At 44.0% G+C, this 27,079-nt stretch overlaps 1 protein-coding gene across 2 annotated transcripts; it reads right to left on the bottom strand.

Annotated features, from left to right (window-relative positions):
• Nucleotides 1-3,727: 3,727 nt before the first annotated feature.
• Nucleotides 3,728-26,840, bottom strand: LOC146343738 (all-trans-retinol dehydrogenase [NAD(+)] ADH4-like). 2 transcript variants are annotated; one of them, XM_084855696.1, is made up of 9 exons: nt 26,465-26,840; nt 21,416-21,517; nt 19,395-19,536; nt 18,046-18,133; nt 16,508-16,739; nt 15,948-16,208; nt 13,943-14,072; nt 7,429-7,567; nt 3,728-4,197 (listed from the first exon to the last, which is right to left on the bottom strand). In XM_084855696.1, the coding sequence occupies exons 1-9, from the start codon at nt 26,483-26,485 to the stop codon at nt 4,173-4,175; spliced, it is 1,140 nt and encodes a 379-aa protein (XP_084711822.1). In that variant the 5' UTR covers nt 26,486-26,840; the 3' UTR covers nt 3,728-4,172. The 2 variants fall into 2 exon arrangements, with proteins under 2 accessions (XP_084711822.1, XP_084711823.1); XM_084855697.1 differs by lacking the exon at nt 7,429-7,567 and having other exon boundaries at nt 3,740-4,197; nt 26,465-26,834.
• Nucleotides 26,841-27,079: the final 239 nt, after the last annotated feature.

Consider the following 27,079-nt stretch of genomic DNA (forward strand, 5'->3'; position numbering starts at 1 on the left):
CCGGATGCTCCATAAATTTGACCCATCCCTTTTTGAAGCTTTCCAAATTGGGGGGGGGGGGGGAGATTTGTAGGGATGGCCATCGATCAGCTCCATGGGATGACCCTTTTGGGTTCTTCTAGTATTATGAGGGAGGGAGAAAAATGTTTCTCCACGCCATACATAATTTTGTACACCTCTATCATGTCTCCATGAACTTGAGCACGCTCCGGGAGAGAGCGCAGGACAGGAAGGCCTGGCGTGCTATGGTCCATGGGGTCACGAAGAGTCGGACACGACTGAACAATCATGTCTCCCCTTACTCGCTCTTTTCTAATCTCAACGATCCCAGCTGTTGTGACTCACTCAGAAGTAAACCCTATTGAGTTCAACGGGGCTTACACACCCTAGTAAATGATTGCAACCCTGGTGTAAGATCGGGACGGCTAGGGAGAGGAGGGCTGTGATTCTAAGGACTTCTTCACGTGGAGCTTTTATCCTGTTATTGAGATTGGTTACTCTCGGAAGCTTGTGGGTTCTTTAGAAATCATAGGGTTGGAAGGGGCCGTTAGATGATGTCATTAACCTCCAGGGCGTCTCCCTCACTAAATGACCCTTATTCCATTTTAAAATAGATTGGATATAATGAGGTGTCAAATTACCCGGCTTGAGTATCCTCTGTGAAAAGGAGGAAAGCTGCAAGAAGAGGAGTTAGATCACTAAAACATATGGAAGACTCCAGGAAGGGGGAGGGGGTCCATCATGCTCCTGCATTTAAAATGGAAGCAGAAAGCCCCGTTTCAAATGTTGGGTTTTAGGCTGGTGTAGAGATGCTCAATGAGCTATCAAATTACCACCCTTGAGTTCCCTCCTAAAAAAGGAAAACCTGCGATAATAGGTTTTAGCAGCTGTATAATGAAACATATCAAAGACTCGGGGCTTCTCTTGTTGTTGTTCAGTCGTGTCCGACTCTTCGTGACCCCATGGACCATAGCACGCCAGGCCTTCCTGTCCTGCGCTCTCTCCCGGAGCGTGCTCAAGTTCATATTCATTGCATCCGTGATGCTATCTAGCCATCTCATCCTCTGCCATCCCCTTCTCCTTTTGCCTTCAGTCTTTCCCAGCATCAGGGTCTTTTCCAGGGAGTTTTCTCTTCGCATTAGGTGGCCAAAATATTGGAGCTTCAGCTTCAGTATCTGTCCTTCCAATGAGCACTCAGGGTTGATTTCCTTTAGGATGGACTGATTTGACCTCCTTGCAGTCCAGGGGACTTGTAAGAGTCCTGCATTTAAAACCAGGCTTTCTGCTGCCATTTTAAATGCAGGATCACAACAACTCCCCTTCCCCCTTCCTTCTCCCCTATAGCTGAGTCTTCCATTATCTTTCATTGATCTCGCTCCTCCTCTTGCCGCTTTAACTCTTTTCACGGAGGAAACTCAAGCGGAACTCAACACTCAAGCGCAATGGGGTAATTTGATAGCTAATTATCTGCAATCTATTTAAAAATGGAACAAAGGGCATTTAGTGCAGGAGATGCCTTGGATGATCATGGCGTCGTGTAAAGAGCCCGCAAACTTCCATGAAGGAGCGCTCTCAATCATAGGATAAAAGCTCCTTGTGAAAAAAGCCTGAGTCAGGACCAGTGTGAAAGGTAGGCATGATCAGGCAGCTGACAAGAGCACCCTAGACTTGCTCCACCTCTTCACCCTTGCAACCTTGTTCACCTGCCTCTTGTTCTGGCCAGACAACTGGTGGTGGTAAGAAGGAGAACCAGTAGATACCACTGCCTCCTTGCTCGCTGGCTCCCTGCCTGTCAAGTGAGCTGGTGGTAGCAATGATGAGAGAGAGGGTGAGAACCAACAGCAGCTGGTGGGAAGGTAGACTTACTGAGGGAGGGGCTCCATTGAGGCTGCATTGCCCAAGGGCCCTCAAAACCTCGAGCCGGCCCTGTTCTAAGTAGAGCATTAAGGGAAAAGGCATGCACTAAGAGCGTTCTTTATCAGGCAGTTGTTGCAAGCTCCAACAGGGCATCTTAAATAAGCACCCATTTCAGACCCTGTACTGGTAGGGCTGCAAAAAAAAAAACCAGGGACAGCTGGGTACATACATCCTATACAACATTTTCTTAGAAGTTGATTTTTGCACCTCACCTCTGTTCTGGCTTCCCCCCTTCCTCCTAGTTATTCTGAAAGCATAACAAAATGCTTTTAAAAATCAAACTCAATAGGCCTATTCAGAGATACAATCTACGTAGCCTGGGAGTGGGAGGGGGGCTCAGAGCAGGATCACCAAAGCAAGTCTCATGTGCTTCATCTACACATTACAAACATCCCCAACTGCACATGCTCTGTAACTGGGAACCATTTATTTATAAAATGCATACCCTTTAAAAAAAATATGGGCAGCTTACAAATGTCAATAAAATATGATTCATAACAATACAATATCATTTAATTATTTTTTATTTGGAAGATTCATATCCCACCTTTCATTTGAATGATCCACAGGGCCACTTACAAAATATTGTAGTAATACATACAAACTCCAAATCCTAACAACTAAGAACCCCTTAGGGTGCTTCCAGGTGATGCTTCTTTTGGGGGGGGGGGATCCAGAGAAGTCGCCTCCCATGTTTTTCCACCACTTCTTCTGTCTTTTCTCTTACAGCAGATAATCCCTTAAGGAGAAAAAGAATAACTTCACAATTCCTTCTAATTAGTAGCACTAGGAGACCTCTATCTGGAAGCACCCTAAGTCAGGAAAAGCTACACCTGTTGGTTTTCTGTATGTTGTGTGCCTGTTAAACATACAGTGGCCTTGCAAAAAGTAGGGGGTGACTAGCCTAAATCTTCATATGTTTGGGCAGAAATAAAATGAATTAAAAACTATAGAATCAAACAAGCAAATGAATGTTAAGGGTAGATTTGTGAAAATGTTCTGTGTTATGAATGGAAGTAAATTACCATACGTTTATTATAATAATTTACTCATTTATTATCTAACACCTGCTGATCTTGAAGTCTTGAAGGTTTTAATGTTGTTTTTTTAGGATGGAAGAAATAGTTTATCGGTATCAAAAACATCCCAGGAAAAAAGTGAACATTAGGTGGCACTGTAATATTTCAGATAAGTTGTATTTTTATTTTTCATCACAGCCATGCCGTGGCTTTCAAACTTGGTATGGGTGCTTCCTGACAAGGCATATATTGTGAAATCACCATGGTTAATTCACTCACATTTTATGGGGGTGGGGTGTCATATGACATTGTCATCCATCTGTAACTCTCATTTGTTGTACAGAAGAAGAATTCTACGCATTGTGGCTTGTAACATCACTATATCATTGTGACCAAGTAACCCTAAGGACCAACAAGGGCTAAAAGCAGAGGAAAAGCTGGATTTCACATATTCATTTGAATTATGCACCCAATTTTCTGGCTGCAGGCTTGCAAGAATACCCTTCATCTAACAATATCTACATTGTGGATACACTCCCCAATGTTCAGCTATTTGAATTCCATCCAGTGACCAATACAGGGGAAAGCCCTTCTGTCAGTGTGATCTGATGCAAAATGTCTTCACATTTCAAAGGTAATCCCTTTATAAGCATTTATGACAATTCCCGTCAGCCATTTGTTGCAAACAAGTTAACACTTTGGGAATCAGTCTGTTAGCGAATGTGATGTCAGAAGCTGGTTTCATTTAACTGAGAGGATGTTAGAAACAAAATTATGAAACGAAAACCCATCACCCAGAAGGTAGGAAATGTATTCCGTATGCTTTATTGCAACATTGGGTTAAATATAAACAATTATTTTTAACACATGTAGCTTTAAATAATTTTTTGGTATATGGTAGCTTTAGCCAAAATATACTTCTACACAGAAGTGACTCTATAGCTACTGATCCACATACAGAAATGTGATGCGCCAACACAACATTCATATATAGAGATTAACCCATGATCCAGGTTAAACTGATGTCAAGATTAATAGGGATGAGACAGAAGCTAATGTTGCCCTAAAAGCTTATAGGTATTTCTTAGTGATCTTGAGTTATAAGTTCATGTGCCATAAAGAAATGCTTTTGCAAATATGTACGAGGAGATAAATGAATCAGAAGTCAGTGAGACAGATTCGAGGAAAAATCTTGTTTTCTTGGGTTTCTTGTCCTCCAAAGTTTGCACTCAATTCTTAATACATAAGGACAGTTCGGTTGCTGTAAAACAAACAAACAGATAAACTGCTAGAGGAAAAAGACCATGCGCTCATTAGCAAAGGGAAGTGCATGCTGCACTCCAGCACCACAGCAGTATTTGTTTCTGGCCTATTCCTCATTTCATGCTTAGGGGCTTCCACACTAGGGGTGTTTCCAGATGGAAGGCTTCTAATGCTACCAGTCCAAAGGCAATGCACACCTATTCCATTTCCCCCCTCTTTATTCGATGTTTTTCTAGTAAGAAAAAAAATGGAAGAAATGGTGGGAAAACACAAGTGGGTTATGAATGGAAGATGCTGTCCTCTGGAGCACACACCTGGTAAAATTCTGTGAATGAGGTAGAGAGATTGCAGGATAACAATACCCTAGGTGTTAAATGTAGAATCACCATGCCTTGTAAACTCACAGTTTGTGGCTGGGGGCAGTTTCCACAATATGTCATCCTCTTTTTGCAATCATCCTGTGTTTTCTCAGTCTTCTTCCATCTTTTTCCTTACGGCAGAAAGCCTGACATTTTTGAGAATTTTAGATAAGAATGTGGTGGTGTAAACCTTATTATTTGAGATCTACCAGACTAACTTTGCTCATTTCTGTTTTAAACTGAAGCTTGAGCAGTGTAGACATGCAGAAAATTTTGAAAGTTTGAAAATGTTCAAAGCTCGAGCTTTAATAGCAATTAATTTCCTCCATGTCAAACAGGAAGTACAGTCCCTCCACCAGCAGGACAATGGACAGCCCTGCTCAGCCAATCAGTGTGGAGTGACAGCAGGCCCTGGGCACAGATGTGTGATTAAGCTGTCACCACCAGCGGAGAGGGGGAAGGGGACAGAGGCAGCCAATTGGGGTGTGTGAGGGAGGGGCCGTGCAAATTTCAGAGGGGAGGTTCACTATGCATGAGCCACATTTGCATTATTCATGAGCCACTTTGTGGTAGGGGACTGAGGGGCAACAAAAGCAGGAATGGAGCAGGACTACTAGCACCCATGGCGACATGGGCGTTACACTAGTGATAGAAGAACAGCACAATTTTAGCAGGTGTAGATCAAAGGTGGGCAGAATGTAAATTTCCAGATGTATTGGACTTCAAGTTCCAGCATTCCTGACCATTGGCTATATTGGCAAGAGCTTCTGGGAGCTGAATAATAGAATCATAGAGTTGGAAGGGGCCTACAAGACCATTGCGTCCAACCCCCTGCTCAGTGCAGAAAGCCTGATTCCCAGGTGGTCTCCCATCCAAGTACTAACCAGGGCTGACCCTACTTAGCTTCCAAGATCAGACAAGATCAGGCACATCCAGCCCTTTGCTCGGTTTCAGTTCAATACAATTGGTGATCTACCTTCTGCTGCTCCCCCTGCCCCCCCCCCCACTGTAGATGCCTTCAGTGCTATTGTTCTATTTATTTATTCTAAAGAGGCATGGTTTTGATCTGGGTTGTGTCATATTAGGGAGGTGAACTTATCAGCACACATTCTCTATAACTCTTGTGGTGGGCACCACTTTATCACCCCTGCTAATTTTTTTAATTGATGCTTTAATGAGCACTAAAATACTTTCCTGGTTATATTTAAAAACAAATATTAGCAAAATTCCCTTTGACAACATGGTTTACATCTCCCCCCCCCCCCAGCATGTGTATAGAGATCTGCCATTTTGAGGTTAATACTTCATACACCTGATGAAGTGGACAGTGTCCACGGGAGCTTATGCCAGAATAAATTTGTTCATTTTTAAGGTGCCACAAGGGTCTTCATTGTTTTTGCTGGAACAGACTAGCACGGCTCCCCCTCTGGCTTGCATCAGAGATCATTCCAAAGTTGAAGTTTTTTTTTTTATCAGTGGCAAAAAGTAGAATGCTAGAAAGGATCTTTGTTTTTATGGCTATAATCTTAAATGCTATTTAAAAGATAAAGAAAAGATGGTGCTGTTTTAGCAACCTATTTTTTTCCCTTAATAAAAACTTCTAATCTATACTTCTGATCCATTAAAAAATTTAGCAAAATACTGCTTAAGTAAAGTGTGTTGTAGAGTTATAACACTATTTAAAAATAAAGAAAAAAACACCTTTCCAGTCACTGCCACTTTAGCAATGTGGTTTTTTGTACTTAAATACTTCCAGTCTACATTTCTGATCCAAAACAAATGTTGAACCCTTCATTTTTTGACATTTCAGGGATAGTAATGTTCACTCATGGTTAAATGCGTAAGAACTTAGCACTAAATAAATGGTGGATTTTTATTTTGTGTAAGGATCACTCGCAACATTTGTTTCAAATGGCCACTCAGGTAAATTGGACTTTCCCTACCCAGACCAGCTATATCATGCCCCGTGATATGAATGGTATGTATCTTGTGGTGGGTGGTACTGTTTTGGCTTCTGGCAGACTTCTGCTGTATGTGGCATCCTGGCAGATAATGTTTTTAATTTTTGTTTTCAACTGCAGAAGCTTGGGTTCTGCAAGCCTCCCTGAATTGTGCCTTTTATAATATAAATGTGTTAATAAAATAATAAAATACGTAAGTAACAGCATTCACAGCCCGAACATCAGAAATAGCCAGTGTGGCGTAGTGGCAAGAGTGTTGGACTGGGAGCTGGGAGATCTGGGTTCTAGTTCCCACTCAGCCATGGAGGCTCACTGGGTGACTTTGGGCCAGTCACACACTCTCAGCCCAACCCACCTCACAGGGTTGTTGTTGTGAGGATAAAATGGAGAGGAGGAGGATAATGTAAGCCGCCTTGGGTTCCTTGCAAGAGGAAAAAAGGCGGGATATAAATTCAATCAATCAATCAATGAGGGAATGTGTGTGAGAGAAAACGAGGCTGGTGTCAGCGCTTGGCAACCTTGGGCAACTGACAGGGCCCACCACTGACATCTGCCCCAAGCTCCCCCTTTAGTTTCTTTTGGGGCTTGGCACTCCAGGAAGTTCTGTGTGGTCAGGTCTAGCCATTTAAAATTCCCACAGCGCTCTAGAGCAATGCTGCATCAGAGGCATTATGGGAGATTAAAATAGTGGCTAGACCCTGCTGCCTGGCATGCTGCCATCACTGTCACCACTACCAAGTAAGCCCTCCAGAACACACAAATGGGCAAGGGCCCCCCACCAGTGGGCACTTTGCCCAGGACCCCTCAAACCCTCTATGGCCAGGGCTGCATTGTGTTTGCTCTAAAGAAATCAAACTTTTTTGTGTGAGAATTTGCTCTAAGAGGCTCAGATTTGTCCTAACACCTTACCTTTTCCCCTCACGCATAAGATCAAATGCCTCGTTGATTTTTTCGAAAGGTAGAGTATAGGACACCAGTGCATTGAGGTTGAATTTCCCTGCCATATAATCTAACACCAGCTTTGGTACAGAGTCTATGCCCTTCCAGCCTGTGAGGGGAAAAACCCAATAGAGTCAAGCTTGAATATCTGTGATAGCATGTTCACAAATCAGTTGACTTCCGTTGAAAATCAGATTAAAAAAAACACTTGCATTCTTCTTCCTGCAGACTCTGTTAGAGCCTAGTGTGATGAGATCTTATGAGGACACGTGGCTGCTGGTGACCCTGCATCTCCCCCTTGTGTCACCGCAATAACATCTAGTAACAGGAATATTTGATGCAACATCATCATGTCCAGTGTTTTCCCACTCCAGTAGCCAATGAGCTTGAGTTGAAGTGATGAAAACCTGAACATGATTGCATCTTCCATTTCTTTTATTAGATATTATTAGAGGAGATGCACTGGTAGATATGAACTGGTGGATGTAACAGGTCCCCTGTAATAACTGGTCCAGCTTTCCCCAACCTGGTGCCCTCCAGATGTGTTGGACTAAAACTCCCAGGTTTCTGGGATCTAGTCCCTCAGTCTGTCAAGTAGTGATGCCAAATTATGTGGCATTTTAAATTTTAATTATCAAACTCTTATAGGCCTGGTCTGAAGTCAGCTCTCATAATTAGAAGGACTCCTACTGACATCAGTGGCATTGCACCAGTAGGCTACAGAACTCATTGCCACAGGATTAACAATAGATGGATATTGCCCCATGCCGTCTTGTTAACCTGCTGGAGACATCTGGTGGCTGTTTGTGTTGTACACCTCAAGGGCTAGAAACATGCTTTTAAAAAATAACAAAGAGCCTTACGGCACCTTAAAGTCTAACAAATTTATTCCGGCATAAGCTAGTGCCAGGATGTTTCTTATTGGCAGCAGCTGCACTGTGAATGGCCACTGTTAATAACGTGATTATCATCAGTACTTTCTGCATTGAATGTTCTTCCTCCTCCCAGTGTTTACCATTCTTCAGCCCCACCATATGTATAAAAACCCAGAAACTCTCCATAATGCTGCATGGATCTGATGAAGTGGACTATGGCCCACGAACACTTTTGCCAGAATAATTTGTTTGTCTTTAAGTTGCCACAAGATTCTTTGTTGTTTTTGCTGCAATAGACTAACACGGCTACCTTCTGGAAGTTGCTTTTGAAAGTGAAATGACAGTTGCTTTTGAAAGTGAAATGACAGCTAAAGTGAAGATTTTTCCGCACATGTTCATTGTAGCCGCAGATGACACATGGCTCCCGTTATGGCTTGATTGTATATCAGCCGTGTACAAAGTATGCAGGGGATTCACGGAATCTGCACTGTGTGGTGATTGGTATAATGGATGATGGGGGTTGTACATCTGGAGGGCACCAACACATCTGGAGGGCACCAAGTTGGGAAAGGCAGTCCTATATGACCTGGGGCTTCTGATGTACCACAGTGCGGGGGAAGGAGGCACATTACATCGGCTCCCAGGCTTTCACTCTTAGGAAGGGTCCTAAGAATGAAAGTACACATTACGATGCCAAGAGTATGTTCTCAAATTGGCGTTTGCCAAGGTAATGCAAATGGGGGTGGATGGGTGGGGGCATTTGTCGGGGAAATTGGTGGGCAGGAGGAAGGGGATGGCTAATAGCTTATGGGATGAGCACATGCCTTGCACACAAAAGGCCCTAGGGTGAATTCTCTGCATCTCATATTAAAAGATCTCAAGCAGCAAGGCTGGGAAAAGACCTCTGCCTCTCTAGAGATGTTGGCGAGTCCCTGCCAATCAGAATTGAGAATACTGGGCTAGATGGACCACGCAAGTAGATGGCAGCTTCATAAATCATGAGGCCCTTCCAAGGGGCTTAACCCTTCCTGCGTCTGTCTAATTGGAGCCTGATTGACAGGAAAAAGGGTAGAAAATGGCCCAGAGGGTGCTTTCAAGGGATATTTGGCTGGCAAGGTAAGGATAAAGCACCCCCTCCTGCTTGCAGATTCTCCACTGCCAATGTCAACCCACCCTCAGTTACGATTATGAAGTAAATGTGGCATTGAGACTGAATCACACGTCTGCTTTATAATCTGTGGTTCTGCTGTTACATCTGCAAAATGTAATTCTGGTTTTTTTGACAGTGCAGAGGGACCGTTAGTGCTTCCACAGAAATAAAAGGTGCCTTCTCTGAGCAACAACAGTTTACTGCTGTTTTTCATGACAATGGTTGTTGATTCCTAATGCAGAAATACTGAGCTCATGTGCTGAGCAGCTGTTATTAAGGGGTTTGTTCACAAGTTGGATCACACACTGATTTGTTTATCATGTTTGCTTACCCAAACTTTACATAGTCCTCCAAAATTTTCTCCCCAGGTTCTTTCTATGTCCTAATTCCCACAGCTGATATTCTAAAAGGAGGTCAAACGTAGTTTTTCATTTATTTCTCAGAAATGGAACAGTCCATTCCATTGAACATCTAACAGATATTTGGATTCCAGAAGTCTTCCAAATGGGAGACATTTCAAGAAAAATAATCCAGCAGTTCCCTCAGGTTGCTCAAGAAGATTTTCTCAGATTTTGGCAACATTAGAACAATATGAGGAATACGCAAAGGAAATGACAATAAATCAACATTATTTTGTATTACATTATCTTGTCTGCCACAAAACACATAGAGCAAATGACTGAGTGAAACACATGGACAGAGGCATATTCTAATGCAGTATACAACTTGAAAGCAATTAAGATTTAGATTGTTCACAGATTTTTTTCTGTCTAATGTCTGTCTAGCTTAGTATTGTACTAACCTGGATGGGCCAACACACATTTTAAAAAGAGTTGCAAAACTGCTCGAGAGATTCGTTGGGAAATGTGAGTTCATGACCTCACAGGGCCCAGCCAAGAGGTACCCTTCCTGGGCAAGTCTTCACCATTCAAGTCTCCTCCATATTTAAAACAGCTCTTTTGTTGCCCGAAATTCTTTTTTGAAAGAGTTTATTTTAGAACACAAAAAGTCTCTCTGCTAACAGAACAGGAAAACTGCCTCCACCATTCATGGCCTTAATCAAGTATCTGAACACACTGATTCTCTGATGAATGCAAGTATGAAGACTGGCCTGAGAGTAAAATGCCTGCCTCTTTAATGATCCAGTGCACCTGTCATAATGACCTGGCTTTTCTATTATATAGCAGCCTACCTGTCAAGCAATCTCCACGCACACAGGACGGAATTCCCTAAGTAGTTCTGTCTACCAGATGTAGATTGGAAATATTTCCCAGTTGTCAGCTTTTGCTCCCACCTTCCTGTGTTGTTGAAATGCTCCTCTGTGTAAGTGTTGTACCTGCATGTTCCAAGTCTAGAAACTCTGCCCCTAGAGGTGTTCCCAGGCCAACATGGTCATGCCTTATTGGAAGATTCAACTCCCTCACCCTCGGTTCTTCAGGATTCAAAATAAGAATTGCCCATGAAAACCTGTGAACTTCTGAACATCGCAGGTGATCTAAGTTTGAGATTCTGCTTTGAGATTGTCTAGTTCAGGCATCTCCAACCTTTTTGGACCTCTGGGCATCTTTGGGATAAACTGCTGTGAGCACCACCACAAAATGGCTCCCATGGAGGATGTGGGTAGTCACATAATGGCTGTTGTCAGGGCCTGGCTAGTCAAAAGTGAGCGTGGGGGGCAGGTGAGAGAAATAGTGAGGCTGGAAGTTGGGCAGGAGAGGGAAATAGCAAGGCGAAGGGAGAGAAAGGCTAGAGGCTGGAAGGGGTGGAGAAACAGCGAGATAAAGAGGTGGGGAGAGAAGCAGCGACGCTAGAAGCTGGGAGTGGGGGGAAACAGCAAGGCTAAGGGTTAGAGAAAGAGTAAGGCTAGAGGCTAGGAAGGGAGAAACAGTTAGCTAAAGAGGTGCAAGGAAATAGCAAGTCTGGGAAGGAGGGGGAAATTGCAAGGCAAAGAAGTAGAGGGGAGAGAAAGAGTAAGGCTAGAGGCTAGAAAAGGAGAGAAAGAAGACTACCCTAACATTTTCCAAGGTTTTTATTTTAAAAATTATTTTTTTTGAAGGGGGCAAGGAGTGGAGAGCTTTGTGGGTGCCGTTGGAGGTCCCTGTGGGCTCCATGGAGGGCAGCTTGCTCATTCATAAAATGCCTGCCATGGTGGGCGTGGCCAACCACAAAACACTCATTTCCAAGAAGGCAAACTGGTGAGACTAAAAGAAAAGTAACTTGCCCACGAGCCTAAGAAAAGGCAGAGGTGAGGTTTGAGCTCCAAACCACAAAATCTCTGTTTTGAACCCAAATAGCTAGGCTACAGGTTTTTTTTAAGTGCAATTAAAAAAAGGCTTGAACAATAAAATAAAAACCAGGAGGAGCAGGGAGCCTAGAAGGCTCCAAGGCAGGTTTCTGCAGGCACATTGGTGCTCATGGGCTCCACATTGGAGACCCCAGATTCAGAGAATAAACTGTTTTATTTCTTCTTTTTAATGCTACCTATTTGTTTCCCCCTTCTTCCTTATGGAACGAAGCTTCTTAATTTGGACCCTGTAGCTTGACTGTGTACTTTTAACAACTCAGAACTTTTTGATACTTGGCTCAACAACACTATAAGCGAGAAGGATCTTGGAATTGTTGTCAATCACAAGCTGAATATGAGCCAACAATGTGATGTGGCTGCAAAAAAGGCAAATGCTATTTTGGGCTGCATTAATAGAAGCATAGCTTCCAAATCCTGGGAAGTAGTAGTTCCCCTCTACTCAGCACTGGTTAGGCCTCATCTGGAGTACTGTGTCCAGCTCTGGGCACCGTACTTTAAGAAGGATGCAGACAAGCTGGAGAGGGTTCATAGGAGGAGGGCAACAAAGATGATCAGGGGACTGGAAACAAATCCCTATGAAGAGAGACTGAAGAAACTGGGCACATTTAGCCTTGAGAAGAGAAGACTGAGGGGAGATATGATAGCGCTCTTCAAGTACTTGAAAGGGTGTCACAGAGAGGAAGGCCAGGATCTCTTCTCGATCATCCCAGAGTGCAGGACACAGAATAATGGGCTCAAGTTACAGGAAGCCAGATTCCGGCTGAACATCAGGAAAAACGTCCTGACTGATAGAGCAATACGACAATGGAACCAATGACCTAGGGAGGTAGTGGGCTCTCCCACACTGGAGGCATTCAAGATGAAGCTGGATAGCCATCTGTCAGGGATGCGTTGACTTGGATTCTTGCACTTAGCAGGGGGTTGGACTCGATGGTCTTATAGGTCCCTTCCAACCCTACTATTCTATGATACCATGATTCTATGATACACGCTTTGACCAAGGGAAAATAAGGAGAAAAGAGGCTGAACTCACTCAGTGGTGACTGGGAAGTTAGCTGGTGGCTGCCCCCTCCCAGGTTGAAAGTGATAATGCAACTTTTGTAGTTCCTTGTGCTCAGAGTTAGGGTGAATTGAAAGATGGTAGCAAATGTATTTGGGGTGTCGCAGGCTAGCTTTAACCCAATGGCAGTTGGGCAATCTCCACAGCGTGTAGAGATGTTAATCTATCAGTTGATCAAGAAGCCAGTGTGGTGTTGTCATTAGAGTTTTGGACTGGGACTCAGGAGATCCGGGTTCTAGTCCCCACTCGGTCATGAAGCTCCCTGGGTGACTTTGGGCCAGTCACCAACTCTCAGCCCAACCTACCTCATGGGGTTGTTGTTTTGAGGAGAGGGGGAGGATTATGTGAGCTGCCTCGAGTTCCTTACAAGAGGAAAAAAGGCAGGATATTATATATATATAAGGGGCCGCGGTGGCTTAGTGGTTAAGATGCTGAACTGCAGACTGGAAGGTCGGCAGGTCAGCAGTTCGAGACCCGAGTGCTGCGTGACGGAGTGAGCTCCCGTCTTCAGTCCCAGCTCCTGCCAACCTAGCAGTTCGAAAGCAAGAAATTGCAAGTAGATAAATAGGTACCGCCTCGGCGGGAAAGGTAACAGCGTTCCGTGCACCTCGGTGTACAGTCATGCCGGCCACATGACCACGGAAGCGTCTTCGGACAGCGCTGGCTCTTCGGCTTAGAAACGGGGATGAGCACCGCACCCTAGAGTCGGACACGACTGGTTGGGGACACCTTTACCTTTACTTTACCTTATTATATATATATATAGTCAGTGCCCTCAGCAATAACAGTGCCAGTCACCTTTTTGAGTGAAAGAAGGATTTGATCCAGTCACAGCAGTAACAAGAGGGACCAAACAGCTATAAAATGTGTCCAAGACACTCTCCCTCTCTCTTCCTCTGTATATATATAAATCCCCTCTGCTCTTAGGAGAAAAAATGATCAGGCCTCAGCAGTGCTGGCTTTCTTGATCATGTTGGCATTGAGAAGGAAATAAATCAATGGTAAAATGTAGAAACCATCCATTTTGTTTCAATCCTCTTTTGTATCACTGTAATGCTGTTTCTGGCACACATCTATCAATGTGAAAAGCTCACCTCCAAAAAATGTGGCCTTGATTGTCCGGCCCATTATCAGCTCCACTGGAGAAACAACGAAACCTTCTACAGCTACTCCCACAACGACGCAGGTGCCCCAGCCGACTGTGGTGCAGCCAAGGGCAGCTTTCTAGAAGGAAAAGCAAACTAACAACCCAGTCCTATGAAGAATTAGGGGCACCAAAGTCAGTGGATCCAATCTGTGCAGGATATCAGGCTGTATGGAGTTACAACCCTGGTGACATATCACTAATCTCTGCAACATTAATAAGCAGACTCCTCCAACCTGGCCCCCTCCAGATATGTTGGACTACAATGCCCATCATTCACTGCCAGCACACCAAAGACCATGATGGCGGGGGATGCTGTTAGTTGTAGTCCAACACACCTGGAAGGCGGGCTGAAGTTGATAGTGTCGTACATATTTGGGGTGAATGGCCATTGCTGCGTCAGTGCACAGCCAGGTTTCCCTTTGTGGGAGTCTTGAAATCTGGTTAAGGCAAAGAATTCTCATCTCTGCGTGGTGTGCGTTGCAGAGATGTCCCCTGGTGCCCACCAGGTCAGCAGGCCTTCTTGCTCCAGTCAGCCTAATGCACAAGTCTATGATTGACATGACACCCAGAGGGGGGAAGAATATGCCCTTCCCAGCTAAGGTTTGTGCAGGTGCCTTGATGACACTAGGCAGGAGGGAAGATGACATTCTGCATTCCAATATGCCCCCAGTTTGCTCCACGTCTGCTATTTTTGTTTATATCTGGATAGCTGGTCAGTCCATCCAAACCCACATCCTTAATTAGTTACTAATGCTGACCTTGTAATATAGCCACTCTGTTATCTAGCTATGCTATGCTAACTGCATCAATAAAAAAAAGGTAAAAAGGTAAAGGTGTCCCCAGCCAGTCGTGTCCGACTCTAGGGTGTGGTGCTCATCTCCATTTCTAAGCCGAAGAGCCAGCGCTGTCCGAAGACGCTTCCGTGGTCATGTGGCCGGCATGACTGAACACCGAGGTGCATGAAACGCTGTCACCTTTCCCGCCGAAGCGGTACCTATTTATCTACGTGCAATTTCTTGTTTTCGAACTGCTAGGTTGGCAGAAGTTGGGATTGAAGACAGGAGCTCACTCCGTCACGCAGCACTCGGGTCTTGAACTGCTGTCCTGCCGACCTTCCAGTCTGCAGTTCAGCAAGAACTGGTCATTGGAGAGGAGTTGCTTACTTTATAAAAGTAGTTGGGGTTCCTATTGCACTGTAAACAAAAAGTGAATTCCCTAATGGAAATTGCAAGCAGGGTCTTGGCTGGAATGTGTGGTGTAGTGGTTAATGTTTTGGACTATGACTCAGGAGGCCTGGGTTCAAATCTCCCACTCAGCGACAAATATCATTGGGTGGTTTTGGGCTGATCATTATCTCTCAGCCTAACCTGCCTTGCAGGGTTCTTATGAGGATGAAATGTGTGGAGAGGAGGAAGAACCATCCTGAGCTCATTGGAGGAAGGATGGGATAAATGTAGTAAATAAATAAAAGGAATTAAAAAGTTAATACACACAGTGTATTATGAGCACTGGTTTTTAAAAAAGTATTCATCACACTGATAAGCGGTGTTCAAAAGTTAAGCATTCATTGAAAAGGCTCACAGAATCAAGTGGATTTTGAGAAGGTGGGATAAGTCCTTGTGGAATTCCAGGTAAAGATTAAGATAAAATGGAATAATTTCCAGATTGTATTTGCCCAGTGTTGTTCATCCTTATTTAGAACATGATAAGGCCCTCCTACCCTTAGGAAGCTGAGGGTGGGTGTGCGGGAGGGGAGGGGAACACACACACACGCACATGCTTAACCAGGGGTGAGGAATCTGTGGCCCGTTCCCATCATCCCCAATTTTTGGCAATGCTGGCTGGGGTTAATGGGAGTTGGAGTCCAGCAACATCTGAAGGGCTAAGGTTCCCCAACCCTGTTTTAGATGTTACTCTGACACTGTATTAAATGAAGATAATGAAATACATACCATGATTTCAATGTTTCCACTGCACTCAATGGAACAGTCTACTCCTCCACTGGTCATTTCAGCTATAACCTTTTGGATGGGTTTCTTGGAATCCTGAGGATGGAGGCAGTCGGTGGCCCCTAACTCTTTGGCCAGTGCAAATTTGTTTTTGTTAATGTCAATCCCAAAGATACGAGATGCTCCAGCGGCTTTGCAACCCATGATAGCTGAAAGGCCGACCCCTCCCAAGCCAAAGACAGCGCATGTGAAACCAGGTTCAACCTAGATGGCCATGAGAGAGGTTATTATTAAACTATTTTGAATATCTGGAATTTTAAAAGAGTTTTATAAATATCTGACACTTTTGAACCAATATGCAAACCGAAACTCAGTTACCCTTCAAAATTTGCACTTCTCCGAATTCGGAATTTAGTTCTCAATTAAAAAGTGCATATAAAAATGTGAATATTAGGGAAAATATCAGTTAAAACACTCAAAAGGTTTTTAATGTTTTGGATTCCCTGCCCCCCCCCGTGTTAATCCAGTCCAAACGAGTAAGACCTGAGCCATCATGAACTCACCTTGGCCGTATTAATGGCAGCTCCATAACCAGTGGAAAACCCACAGCCAATTAAGCAGACTTTATCCAAAGGAGCAGCAGCATCAATTTTGGCAAGGGAGCTTTCTGCAACAACCGTATATTCACAGAAGGTGCTGGTTCCCATGAAATGGTATATCTGCTGCCCTTTGCAAGTGAACCTGCTAGTGCCATCGAGCATCAAGTCTTGGTCAGAAATGGGCGTCTTTGCTTTGCTGTGGAATGAAAAAAAAATGAAACACAATGCACAGAACTGCAGCAATTTTAAAGGGGGAATATCAGTTCCACTACTCAGTACTGTTCATATTCCTCCACTCTATGCTGTTCCCCTGTTGTGTTCCCATGTATTATATCTCATGTGCTTTTCTTGATCATATGAATAAATGAGGACTAGGACCAGTTCATGAAAATATATTATAATCCATGCGTGGGGAAACTTTTTTTCTGGCGCGAACCACATTCCCTCAGGAGTAGTCTGTCAGGGGCTGCAAACCAGCATTGGGTGGGGCATGAGCCAAACATGGGTGGGACCAGTCCTATTCTCTCTCTCTTTCTACCAACATCTTTCCCCCTCTCTTTGATTTACTATATAATGGAACTTTGTAATCAACTGACTTTCAACCACCCTCCTCAGTGAGGCATGCTGGACACCTACAGTAGCACTCTCCTTTTAGGTACCAGGTACAAACCTTTTCTTTTTCTTTTTGCTCTTCCCTTCACTAATTGAATTGGGTTTTGACTGCTGCTAGTTTCATTGTGGCTTATTGTCCTTTATAGGGTGGGGGTTGATCTTAAGGTTTTCAATTGTGAGCCACTTCAGATAATTCATTGGAAAGGCTAGATATAAATGCATGAAGAACTGAATATTCAAATTGCTTCACACACATTGCCTCATTAATGCTTACAAGGTAATGCTTATAGATGTGGCCTGAGAGATAGACCCAGTTCAGACATAACAGGAAAACATGGGTTGTGCTAACCATAGTTAAAAACCTGTTTGAGCTTCCAGACATACAGCAAGTAAACCATGATTTAGAGCTGCTTGACGGCTTTTGTTTCCCATTTGCTCAGCACTTAGTGTCATAAGTTAATTCCCATCTCCACATTGTACAAGCCTCTTGAGGTGGGGCATGGCCCTAACTGTAGTTTGTCAATGGTCTGTGAACTCAGATGTTATGAGAAACCATAGTTAGCACAAACTGTGGTTTGCAAGCCAGCTTCAAACTGTGGTTCCAAATCCTGGTTTATTTGCCCCAAACACACCATAGTTTCTGGGCATGCTTGGGTTCAGGTGTAATAGAAAACCATTGTTTTGCTTAATATCCAAACTTCTACATTTTGTTGCCTAAGGTCACCTAGTTAGTTAGTGGCTGAGGTGAGATTTGAACTGGGAGTTTCACTGCTCACACTCTAAGCCACTTCCATACAATGCTTGAATGGTTTGTAAAAGTGGCTTCAACTGGTTCCAGCTTACGGAGCTGGGCAAAAAAAGTAACAAAGAAGCCTATTTGCAATTCCTACCTGACCCGTTCACAAAGGTTGGTTTTGGGACTTAAGCAGAACTTGCATCGTCCACACTGAGGAAGGTACAGCGGGATGACTTTGTCACCTAGACCATACAAAGACACACACAAAACCCCATTTATTTCTTCTATGAATTTCTAGTCTTTTAGCACCACTAGCTATGACATATTTAATTTGAGACACTGGGGATATCCAGGAAGAAATGTCGGAGAAATAGAATTAGTGGAGATGGAAAAGAGATTTGGGAGGCATCAGCATAAAGGACAGAGCTAGAAGAGGCAGCCAAAGCCATGAAAATGCCTGAGAGCAATCAGACAGAGATGTGTAGAGCAGGGGTGCGAAACCTATTTTAGTCCAGGTGCCAGATTGCACCCCCCCAGACCAATCATGTGGGTCAGACAGCATCGGGGGCAGGGCCATGCCATGAAGCCCTTCCCCTGGCATTATCTCTCCTCCACACCCATTTTGCCTTTCTCTGGGCAGAGAGAGGCACGGAGAGAGGGACTCAACTGTTGCCTGGAAGAATTAGTGCTATATTGTTATAATACTAGAAAGACTAACAACACAGTATTCAAAAAATATATTTTAAGCTGTGCTGTTCAAAACAGCTTCTGATGAGGGTGAAAGCTGAAAGGTTTAGCTTAAATATATTTTTTGAATACTCTGTTAGTCTTTCTGTCTTTCTTATCCATTTTACCTTAAGACTGACAGCATGCATACTGGATCCAGAGCCTCCTTGTTGCTTTGCTGTTGTGCTGCTTTACACCAACCTCTCTCTCTTTAGCATTATAGCAGTATAGCACTATAACATTTCTCAGGGGGGGTTATATATATGCGCACGCACGCATGCGCGCGCACACACACACACACATAAATGATGGGGGAAAGCCCTTTCCAGGTACTGCTCTGATACCAAGGTGGCTAATGGAAGAGGTGACCTAAAAAGGGAATTGTTGTTGTTGTTGTTCTTATTATTTTAAAGTAGCTTTTTAGAGAGAGCTGTAGTGCTATACCTCTATAATGCAACAGTTCCTCTAAAGTAGCATTACAGCATTAATAGGGGCATGGTGCTATAGCCCTATCATGCTAATTAAAAATCATTTCTAAAAGGCCTTTCCTGTCGTTACCATTAACTACCGTGCTAAATGCACAGATGGAGAGGGAGCAGTCCCACTGCAGGCATTGGCATTCTTGGGTGTGGCCACGCAGCACACATCAGTAACAGGGGGTGGGGCATGCCCCCACAGCCCCGCCCCTACTCATTCTTTCAACACGTGTTGGGGGTTGTGCGAATCCCTCTACAGCCATCCAAATGTAGAGTTATCTACATGTTATCATATCGGTACCTGGCTTAAACCTCGTCACACCTGGACCAATGCTCTCCACGATCCCAGCTCCCTCGTGTCCTAGTATGACTGGGAAAAGGCCCTCTTTAAAACTTGGGCTCATGGCATGAGCGTCTGTGCGACAGACACCAGTGGCAATAATCTGAAAGACAGACAACACAGCGTGATAATGTAGAACAGCGGGAGCCCAGCTGCCCTTTTTAACAGGAATAGCAACTTGAGGACTGATTGGGATCAGCGGGGCAGTGGTGGTGCTTAATTCATCTGCCCCGTTCACAAGTCTCAACAACCCATGGTTTATTAAACCCACAGTTTGTTAAACCATGGATTGTTGAGGATGAACCAGAAGCAAGTGAGTGTGCTACTTCTTGCCACCTGATTAGCTCTGCCTGGCTGCAGCGGGAGCAAACAACCCCGGTCTGGGTTGTTCCTCCCCCAACAACCAACAATTCTAAGTTCGGATGTCACAATGAACAACCCAGAGATGGAGCATCCCTGGGTTGTTTAGCTCAGGCAGCTGGGAGCCAGAACACTCGCTCGCTCCTGCTCATTCACGTAAATGACATGACGTGACGTGCAAACCTGGCTACTCGTTCCCTACTCCAGATTTCTCCCCCAAGCACCTTCTCCTCCCCAGAGTTTTGTATGGATCTTTGAATTTTCAAATATTTTATTTATTTATTTTTAGACATTATAAACCACCCTTTATTTACAAGGGATCCTAGGGCAGAGTACATAACGTTATAGAAAATTAATGACAACAATAACATGACAACATGAGAGACAGTAAAGCTATTCAGCCAGCAAACAAACAAAAACAATAAGTTCAAACCAATTACATTTAAAATCCCTAGGCAAAAAGGAAAGTTTTGATTTCATGCCAAAAGATAGCAAGGTTGGGGCCAATCTTACCTCCCTTGGGAGGGCATGCCAAAGTTCAGGTGCCACCACAGAGAAGGCTTTTTAAGCGCATAATCTATTTTCCACTGAAGGTACTCAGAGACAGGCCTCTGAATATTCTAATTCATTGGCAGGGGCCCCATCTACATGGGGGATTTACTCTGGTGCTACTGCACCTCACACAGTGACATGGTACATGACATTTCCTCCTCTCCGCAAAAACTGTGGGCTTTTGCAAAGTCGTTTTGTGACAGATTTTCCTGTTGCACCGGTTTCACTTTAGTCTGGGAGTCTGTGTGTCCTCAACTAGTGATATTGGCTTTGGGGCTGGCTGGAGCAGCCTGATAGGAGGAAGGGGAAGTTGCATCATCAAAGGGTGGATCCAAGGAGACGAGTTGGCTTCGCCCTTTGCTGATTGTGTTTTGTTTTTCCCCAAATGACCCTTAATGTCAGCACACTGATAACAGCCCGCTAAACATGTCTACTCAGAAGTAATTCCCATTGCACTTACTCAGCACAGAAGCCAAGAGAGGGGGGGAAAGGGAATTGCTTTGACTTTTGTTTCAAATCTCACTCATCCAGAGGCATGGACCTGTGCATAAGGCTAATAACCTTTTTTGGGGGGGGAAAGGAAGCTTACTGATGCTGCGAGACTCCACCCACATATGCCCAAACCAATGCTGTTTCTCATGCAGTCTGCCACAGAAAAGCGTTTTTGTTTGTTTGTTTTAGTATATGCCACTTTAATTGGCTGCGTGTGCCACGGGAGGGGCAAATCCAACTGGATGAAAATGCGGTTTTATCTGAATTGCATTGGAAAGTATCTCTGTGTAGATGGGACCCAGGTGATATAGGAGAAGGCACTCCTTCCAAATATGCATCTGATTTGGGAACCATATGGGGAGAAAAGCAACTGTGTGTGTTGTGGGGGCAGGAGAGTGGCCTTTCTAAAATGGCTGCCACGGCCTTCATTTTACTACTGTTTGTTGTATGTTAACTGTAACATTATTAAGTCTAACACTATTATTTCACTGGGGTGCTTTTAATGTAAGCTGTGAAGTAGGCAGCATATAAAAACAAACATAATAAATACATTTTTTTCCAGACCTCTGGCTACTCACCTTAACTCGGACTTCATGTTCTTTAGGAGGAGAAACTTCAACCTCCTCGAGAGAAAGGGGTTTCCCTGCTTCCCAGGCAATAGCTGCCTTACATTTAATGACCTGAAAAAGAACATATGCACATCTATTCAAACAACAGGAGTTTGGCCACCGACTAGGGCAGATTTCTCACATAGTGAAGGCTCATGCCAAGTTATATAGAGTTACGTGGTTCTTTACTCTGTTTTTACAAAAACAAAACCAGTCCTACTGGGACAGACTGAATGTGAGCCAAAGAAGATCGAGTGGAGAGAAGCTGGATTGTCCTTTTTTCTCTAGCAGTTTTTTCTCAGCTCAGAATTGCCTTCCCCAATTTTAATTTTCAGGGATGCTTTTTCATCTTCAGGAAGGGTGGTAGAAAGAGATGGGTAGATACAGGGATCCAGTATTTTTCTCCCTGTAGATCAAAAAGCAACCCTCCAGATGTTTTGGACTACAACTCCCAGAATTCCTGACAATTGGCTATGCTGGCTGAGCTGATGGGAGTTGTAGTCTAACACATCTGGACAGACCAGGTTAGGGAAGTCCAGAGATGTTAAAAGACCAGAGGGGAAAGAATTAAGGAGCCCTTCTCTCTGCACAACCATTTTTCTTCCCCCCAAAAGCCTCCCACCAGTAGAGTAGTGGCAAATTCAGAAGTGCAGGGTCCCTTTGTGACAGTCTCAGCCACACCCCCTTCTAAGATTATACAACCTTGTAAGATATACAGCCCTCAACTGGGATCCAAAACAGTGCTGCTGAGAGTAAGGCAGGGGAATTTCAGTTGGACGTCTGAGAAAAAATGCAGGGGTGTTGAAATCTTTTTCACTCACTCACTCACTCACTCAAACACAAACATTTTAGGTTTTCAAAATATGATACTCTATGGAAGCTTCACCCTCACTCGGCGCTAGGGAAGGGGAGGAGACAGCTGGAAGAGCCTGGCCCACAGTGGTAGGCTGGGAGTGGGAGGGACTTGGCTGAGACCTGGCTCTTAAAAAAGTCCCGGGTCTTCATCCCTGTGAGACCCCCCACCACTACACCGCTGCCTCCCACATGTGTTAAAATGTGGACAGCTTAGGTGGGAATGAATTTATTAGATGCCAGAGTTTAAAACCCAGTCATAATTAAGTGCAAGGGAATTTGAGGTTCCTTCTCAAATGCCTCACACCGGGCAACACTGCACTTGCTTGATTAGGACACAGCTGGGAAAGTTAACTTGAGACATATTTCAAATATTTTGAGAGGTCTTCCTTGTGTGACCAGCCATGGTTTATTAAATTTGACCATATTGGAGTTTGTCTTTTTAAAAAACGTTTTAAGTCTTTTAACCTGCTGTTTTATTCCTTTACCTTATTGTTCACAGCTCCAAAATCTTCTTATGGAGAGCGGTATATAAATATTGTCATAAATAAATAAATAAATATTTTATAGAGTGCTGATAGTTTTGACTGTAACTAGGCTTATTTTGGGGGGTGGGATTTCTGTTTTATTATTGTCAGCAGCATTTATTGATTCTGATGTTTATTGTATTATTATTATTATTATTATTATTATTATTAATATTTCTTGGCCGCCTTTCAGGGCAGAAGCTCCCCCAAGGTGGTGTACAACAGTAAGAACACAATAAAAACAACAATAACAACAGCAGTAAAAACCAACAATAAAAACAGCATCTTGTGGGCCACCTTAAGAGGGGTTTCTACCTTAAAAGGCAGCCTAAATATATTTTTTAATAAAAATAAAATATGATAATAAATTAATTATTATAAAATAATCCCAAAACAGGATGCAGTCAATAAAACACAATAAAATCATGCCGCATCGGCCAAAAAACAAACAGGGGAGAACAATAACATATATAAACAACAGCTTACACAATGCAGCAAAACAAATTCAATCAAAAGCTTGTGAACAAATAAGTCTTCAGTTATTATGGAAATCTTGTAAGACTTGGTGATGAGTCAAATCCCCAGTGTTATGTTGGACGCATCCCACAGACCAGCTGGACATGAATTTCTGCTGTGTGCGGACTGCCAAAGCCACATCAATCCGCTCATAACTGTATTACAACATATACAGCGATCAGATGGTGCCCAGATGTGAGCAAGTTGCAAGCCTCTGATACAATCTTGCCATATGAAAATGACCTTTAACACCCACCCATTTATCATTCTGTCTGTTTATGGAACATACTAGGCACGAAAGCATCTCTCTGCTGGCCTAATCATTTATCTTTATTAAGGAGGATCGGGGAAGGGAAAGTCAGAAATGGCTGCGATCCAAAAATCATCAGGAGATGTTCATGCTCACGTTAATGATTGGAAGTTAAGGGTCAGTGCCTCATTTCGTGTCTGCCCTGTGTACATGTCTTCTGGCATAAGGAATAGTCATTGGGGCTGGAGGACTTTCTGAAGCTTTTTTAGTTTGGAAATAAGATAACTAAGAATGGGGGATTCAGTAATGCGCTATGTCATGTGTTGTATTTGAGCACAGTGAAATAACTGTGTGTTGAATCCTTAAACACAACCCAGATTCCAAACTCCCCACTTCCTCTCTTCCCTTGGTCTTGGAGAAGTCTGCTGCAGGTCTACATTAAGAGCCCCGCCTACAAACACTGTATATAACCCTTTTAATAAACCAGTTAACAACAAATCAATGCCCCACAGATGATACAGTTTATAAAAATCTATGCCTCCTAAAGCAGGCAAAGACTCCCTCTGACTGTAATGATACTGTGATTGGGGAGAGCTGATCTGTCTTCCTCAAAACTCTTCAGGGAATATTGTCAGGGCAGGCTCAAGACCTTGTGCTGTCTGAGGCAAAGGATAAGATGGTGTTGTCATCTCCCCTCCATTCCACTACAGAAGCCAAGAAGACTTCCAATGGCATCTTAGTTCAACATGGATGATGGGACAGTATCTTCCACCGCACTGGGGGGCAGCAGGCTAGCTTGGGTGGCCCAATGGCACTGCACAGCTCTGTCCTCCAACAGAAGGCAATGGCTAGGGGGCTTAGGAGGAATGGCAGTGACAGGCTGCCACTACTGCCCCTCATACCCCCCCCCCAGCATCTGCTGCCTGAGGCATCTGAGTCACTCTGCCTGATAGTAGCATTGGGCCAAAATAGGGCTACTCTATAAGAAAGGTTCCTGCAGAGCATCTTATTCATGGCCTGCTTGCATTCATCTCCTTAGATCAGCTTTCAACACCTTAGATCAGCTTTCTCCAACCTTGTAGTACAACACATCTGGAGATCACAACTAGGAATGTATGAGAGTTTCATATTTGCTTCCAAAACATGAGAGCATGCTGTATATGAAGCCCCAAACGTGAGCGTGAGCATGTGTCCACCGAAAATGTTCGCAAATTGCCGAACATGTGCTTGCATTCAATTCACACAACTTTCCCAGTTCAACTTTGCACAAATGTCTTAATTGGTGCAAATTTCCTAGCTTGCACAAATTTCCCCCTGCAGGCTGAAAGGAAAGCCTATGGACGAAAGTTGCTCAAATCTGGGAAAAACTGTGCAAATTTCATGTTCGATCGCCACTCAATTTGTGCTTTTTCCCAGTTTGAGAGCAGTGATTGCAAATATGAACAGGAATCAAGTATGAGAAGAGCGGTGAGATGACTAGCTCAAAGTGGGCTAACTAGCTCAAAGTGGGCTAGATGAAACAACAATCTGGTGGATCCTCAGTTGGCTACAGAATTGGACTCAAAGAGTGCTTATCAATGGGATCTTCTCAAACTGGGGAGAGGTAACAAGCGGGGTACCGCAGGGCTCAGTCCTGGGCCCAGTGCTCTTCAACATTTTTATTAATGACTTGGAGGAGGAGGTGCAGGGAATGCTGATCAAATTTGCAGATGACACAAAATTGGGCGGGATAGCTAATACTTTGGAAGACAGAAACAAAATTCAAAGTGATCTTCATAGACTGGAGTGCTGGGCAGAAAGCAACAGAATGACATTTAATAGGGAGAAATGCCAAGTTCTGCACCTAGGAAAAAGAAACCAAAGGCACAGTTACAAGATGGGGGATACGTGGCTCAATGACACTACAAGCGAGAAGGATCTTGGAATTGTTGTCGATCACAAGCTGAATATGAGCCAACAATATGATATGGCTGCAAAAAAGGCAAATGCTATTTTGGGCTGCATTAATAGAAGCATAGCTTCCAAATCCTGGGAAATACTAGTTCCCCTCTACTCAGCACTGGTTAGGCCTCATCTGGAGTACTGTGTCCAGCTCTGGGCACCACATTTTAAGAAGGATGCAGACAAACTGGAGAGGGTTCAGAGGAGGGCAACAAAGATGATCAGGGGACTGGAAACAAAGCCCTATGAAGAGAGACTGAAAGAACTGGGCATGTTTAGCCTTGAGAAGAGAAGACTGAGGGGAGATATGATAGCACTCTTCAAGTACTTGAAAGGTTGTCTCAGAGAGGAAGGCCAGGATCTCTTCTCGATCATCCCAGAGCGCAGGACACGGAATAATGGGCTCAAGTTACAGGAAGCCAGATTCCGGCTGAACATCAGGAAAAACTTCCTGACTGTTACAGCAATATGACAATGGAACCAATGTCTTAGGGAGGTGGTGGGCTCTCCCACACGGGAGGCGTTCAAGACGAGGCTGGACAGCCATCTGTCAGGGATGCTCTGACTTGGATTCCTGCATTGAGCAGGGGGTTGGACTCGATGGCCTTGTAGGCCCCTTCCAACCCTACTATTCTATGATTCTATGACATTCGGAGATTCTTAACGATCTCCAACATCTCTCATTTGCCCATCCCTAGTCACATCTCCCATCATCTCCATCTGACTACGGATGATGGGAGTTGTAATCCAACACATCTGGAGGGCACTGGGTTGGGGAAGGCTGCCATCAGTGAAGGCAGTAAGGTCAGTCAGCAGCAGTTCCCCGCCCAACATTAGAAACACGTAGTTACCCTGGCCCAGCCTTAAGAGAAGACAACAGCATGTTGTTGGTAAATCAGTATGGCAGGAAGTGCACACATCACAGAATCTTACTTTTCCCCCAGTAGTGCTCATGCTTCTTCTCTCCTTAAGGAGATCAAACAGAATCCAGCTGAGATCTCCTGGGGCCAATGGCTCTGCAAAGGAAGCTGCAACTTGCACGGCTCTGCTGACTGAGATCTGTGCTCTGGGAGTAAATTTCTCTCACCTAAATATCAACTAGAATTGCTCTCCTGCCACTCCCCCTCTCTACCCTTGCCATCCCCTCCCCTCTCCCACCCTCCTATCACTGCTGTCTTCTTTCAATCAATACTGTCCTGCACACCTTTCAGCAATAACATCTTAATGCTCTATCTATGCCCATTTTGTTGGGATATAAACTACACCTAGGCAGAAGCCATTCTTTCTTCCTCCTCCCTAGACACTGAGCGAATAGCAAATAAACTATTTGCTTTTCAGTGTTCTGTTCTGTTAGGGAGTAAGTGCAAACAGTTCTAGTAACAGGAGAGGAGCATCTAGTGAAATGATCAGTGACAGCGATACTGACTGTTTACTCTGGACAAGCGGAGGGAAAACCAGCTAAAAAAAGGCCACTGTAACATCAAGCCGATGATTACATGTTTATAATTATATATACACTCAAACTACTTACCTGAAGCAGCAAACCTA

This window comes from Heloderma suspectum, chromosome 5 (genome assembly GCF_057233095.1).
Source record: "Heloderma suspectum isolate Gila_16-S chromosome 5, 16-S_ref, whole genome shotgun sequence".
Taxonomy (NCBI): Eukaryota; Metazoa; Chordata; class Lepidosauria; order Squamata; family Helodermatidae; genus Heloderma; species Heloderma suspectum.

Excerpts from the sequence above, each read along its gene's own strand:
- LOC146343738 (XM_084855696.1), bottom strand. The coding sequence starts at position 26,485 with ATGAGCACTACTGGGGGAAAA. Across the intron at positions 14,073-15,947 it reads GTGGAAACATTGAAATCATG|AAAGCTGCCCTTGGCTGCAC; the intron begins GTATGTATTTCA and ends TTTTCCTTCTAG. Across the intron at positions 7,568-13,942 it reads CAAGGCCACATTTTTTGGAG|GCTGGAAGGGCATAGACTCT; the intron begins GTGAGCTTTTCA and ends TTCCCCTCACAG.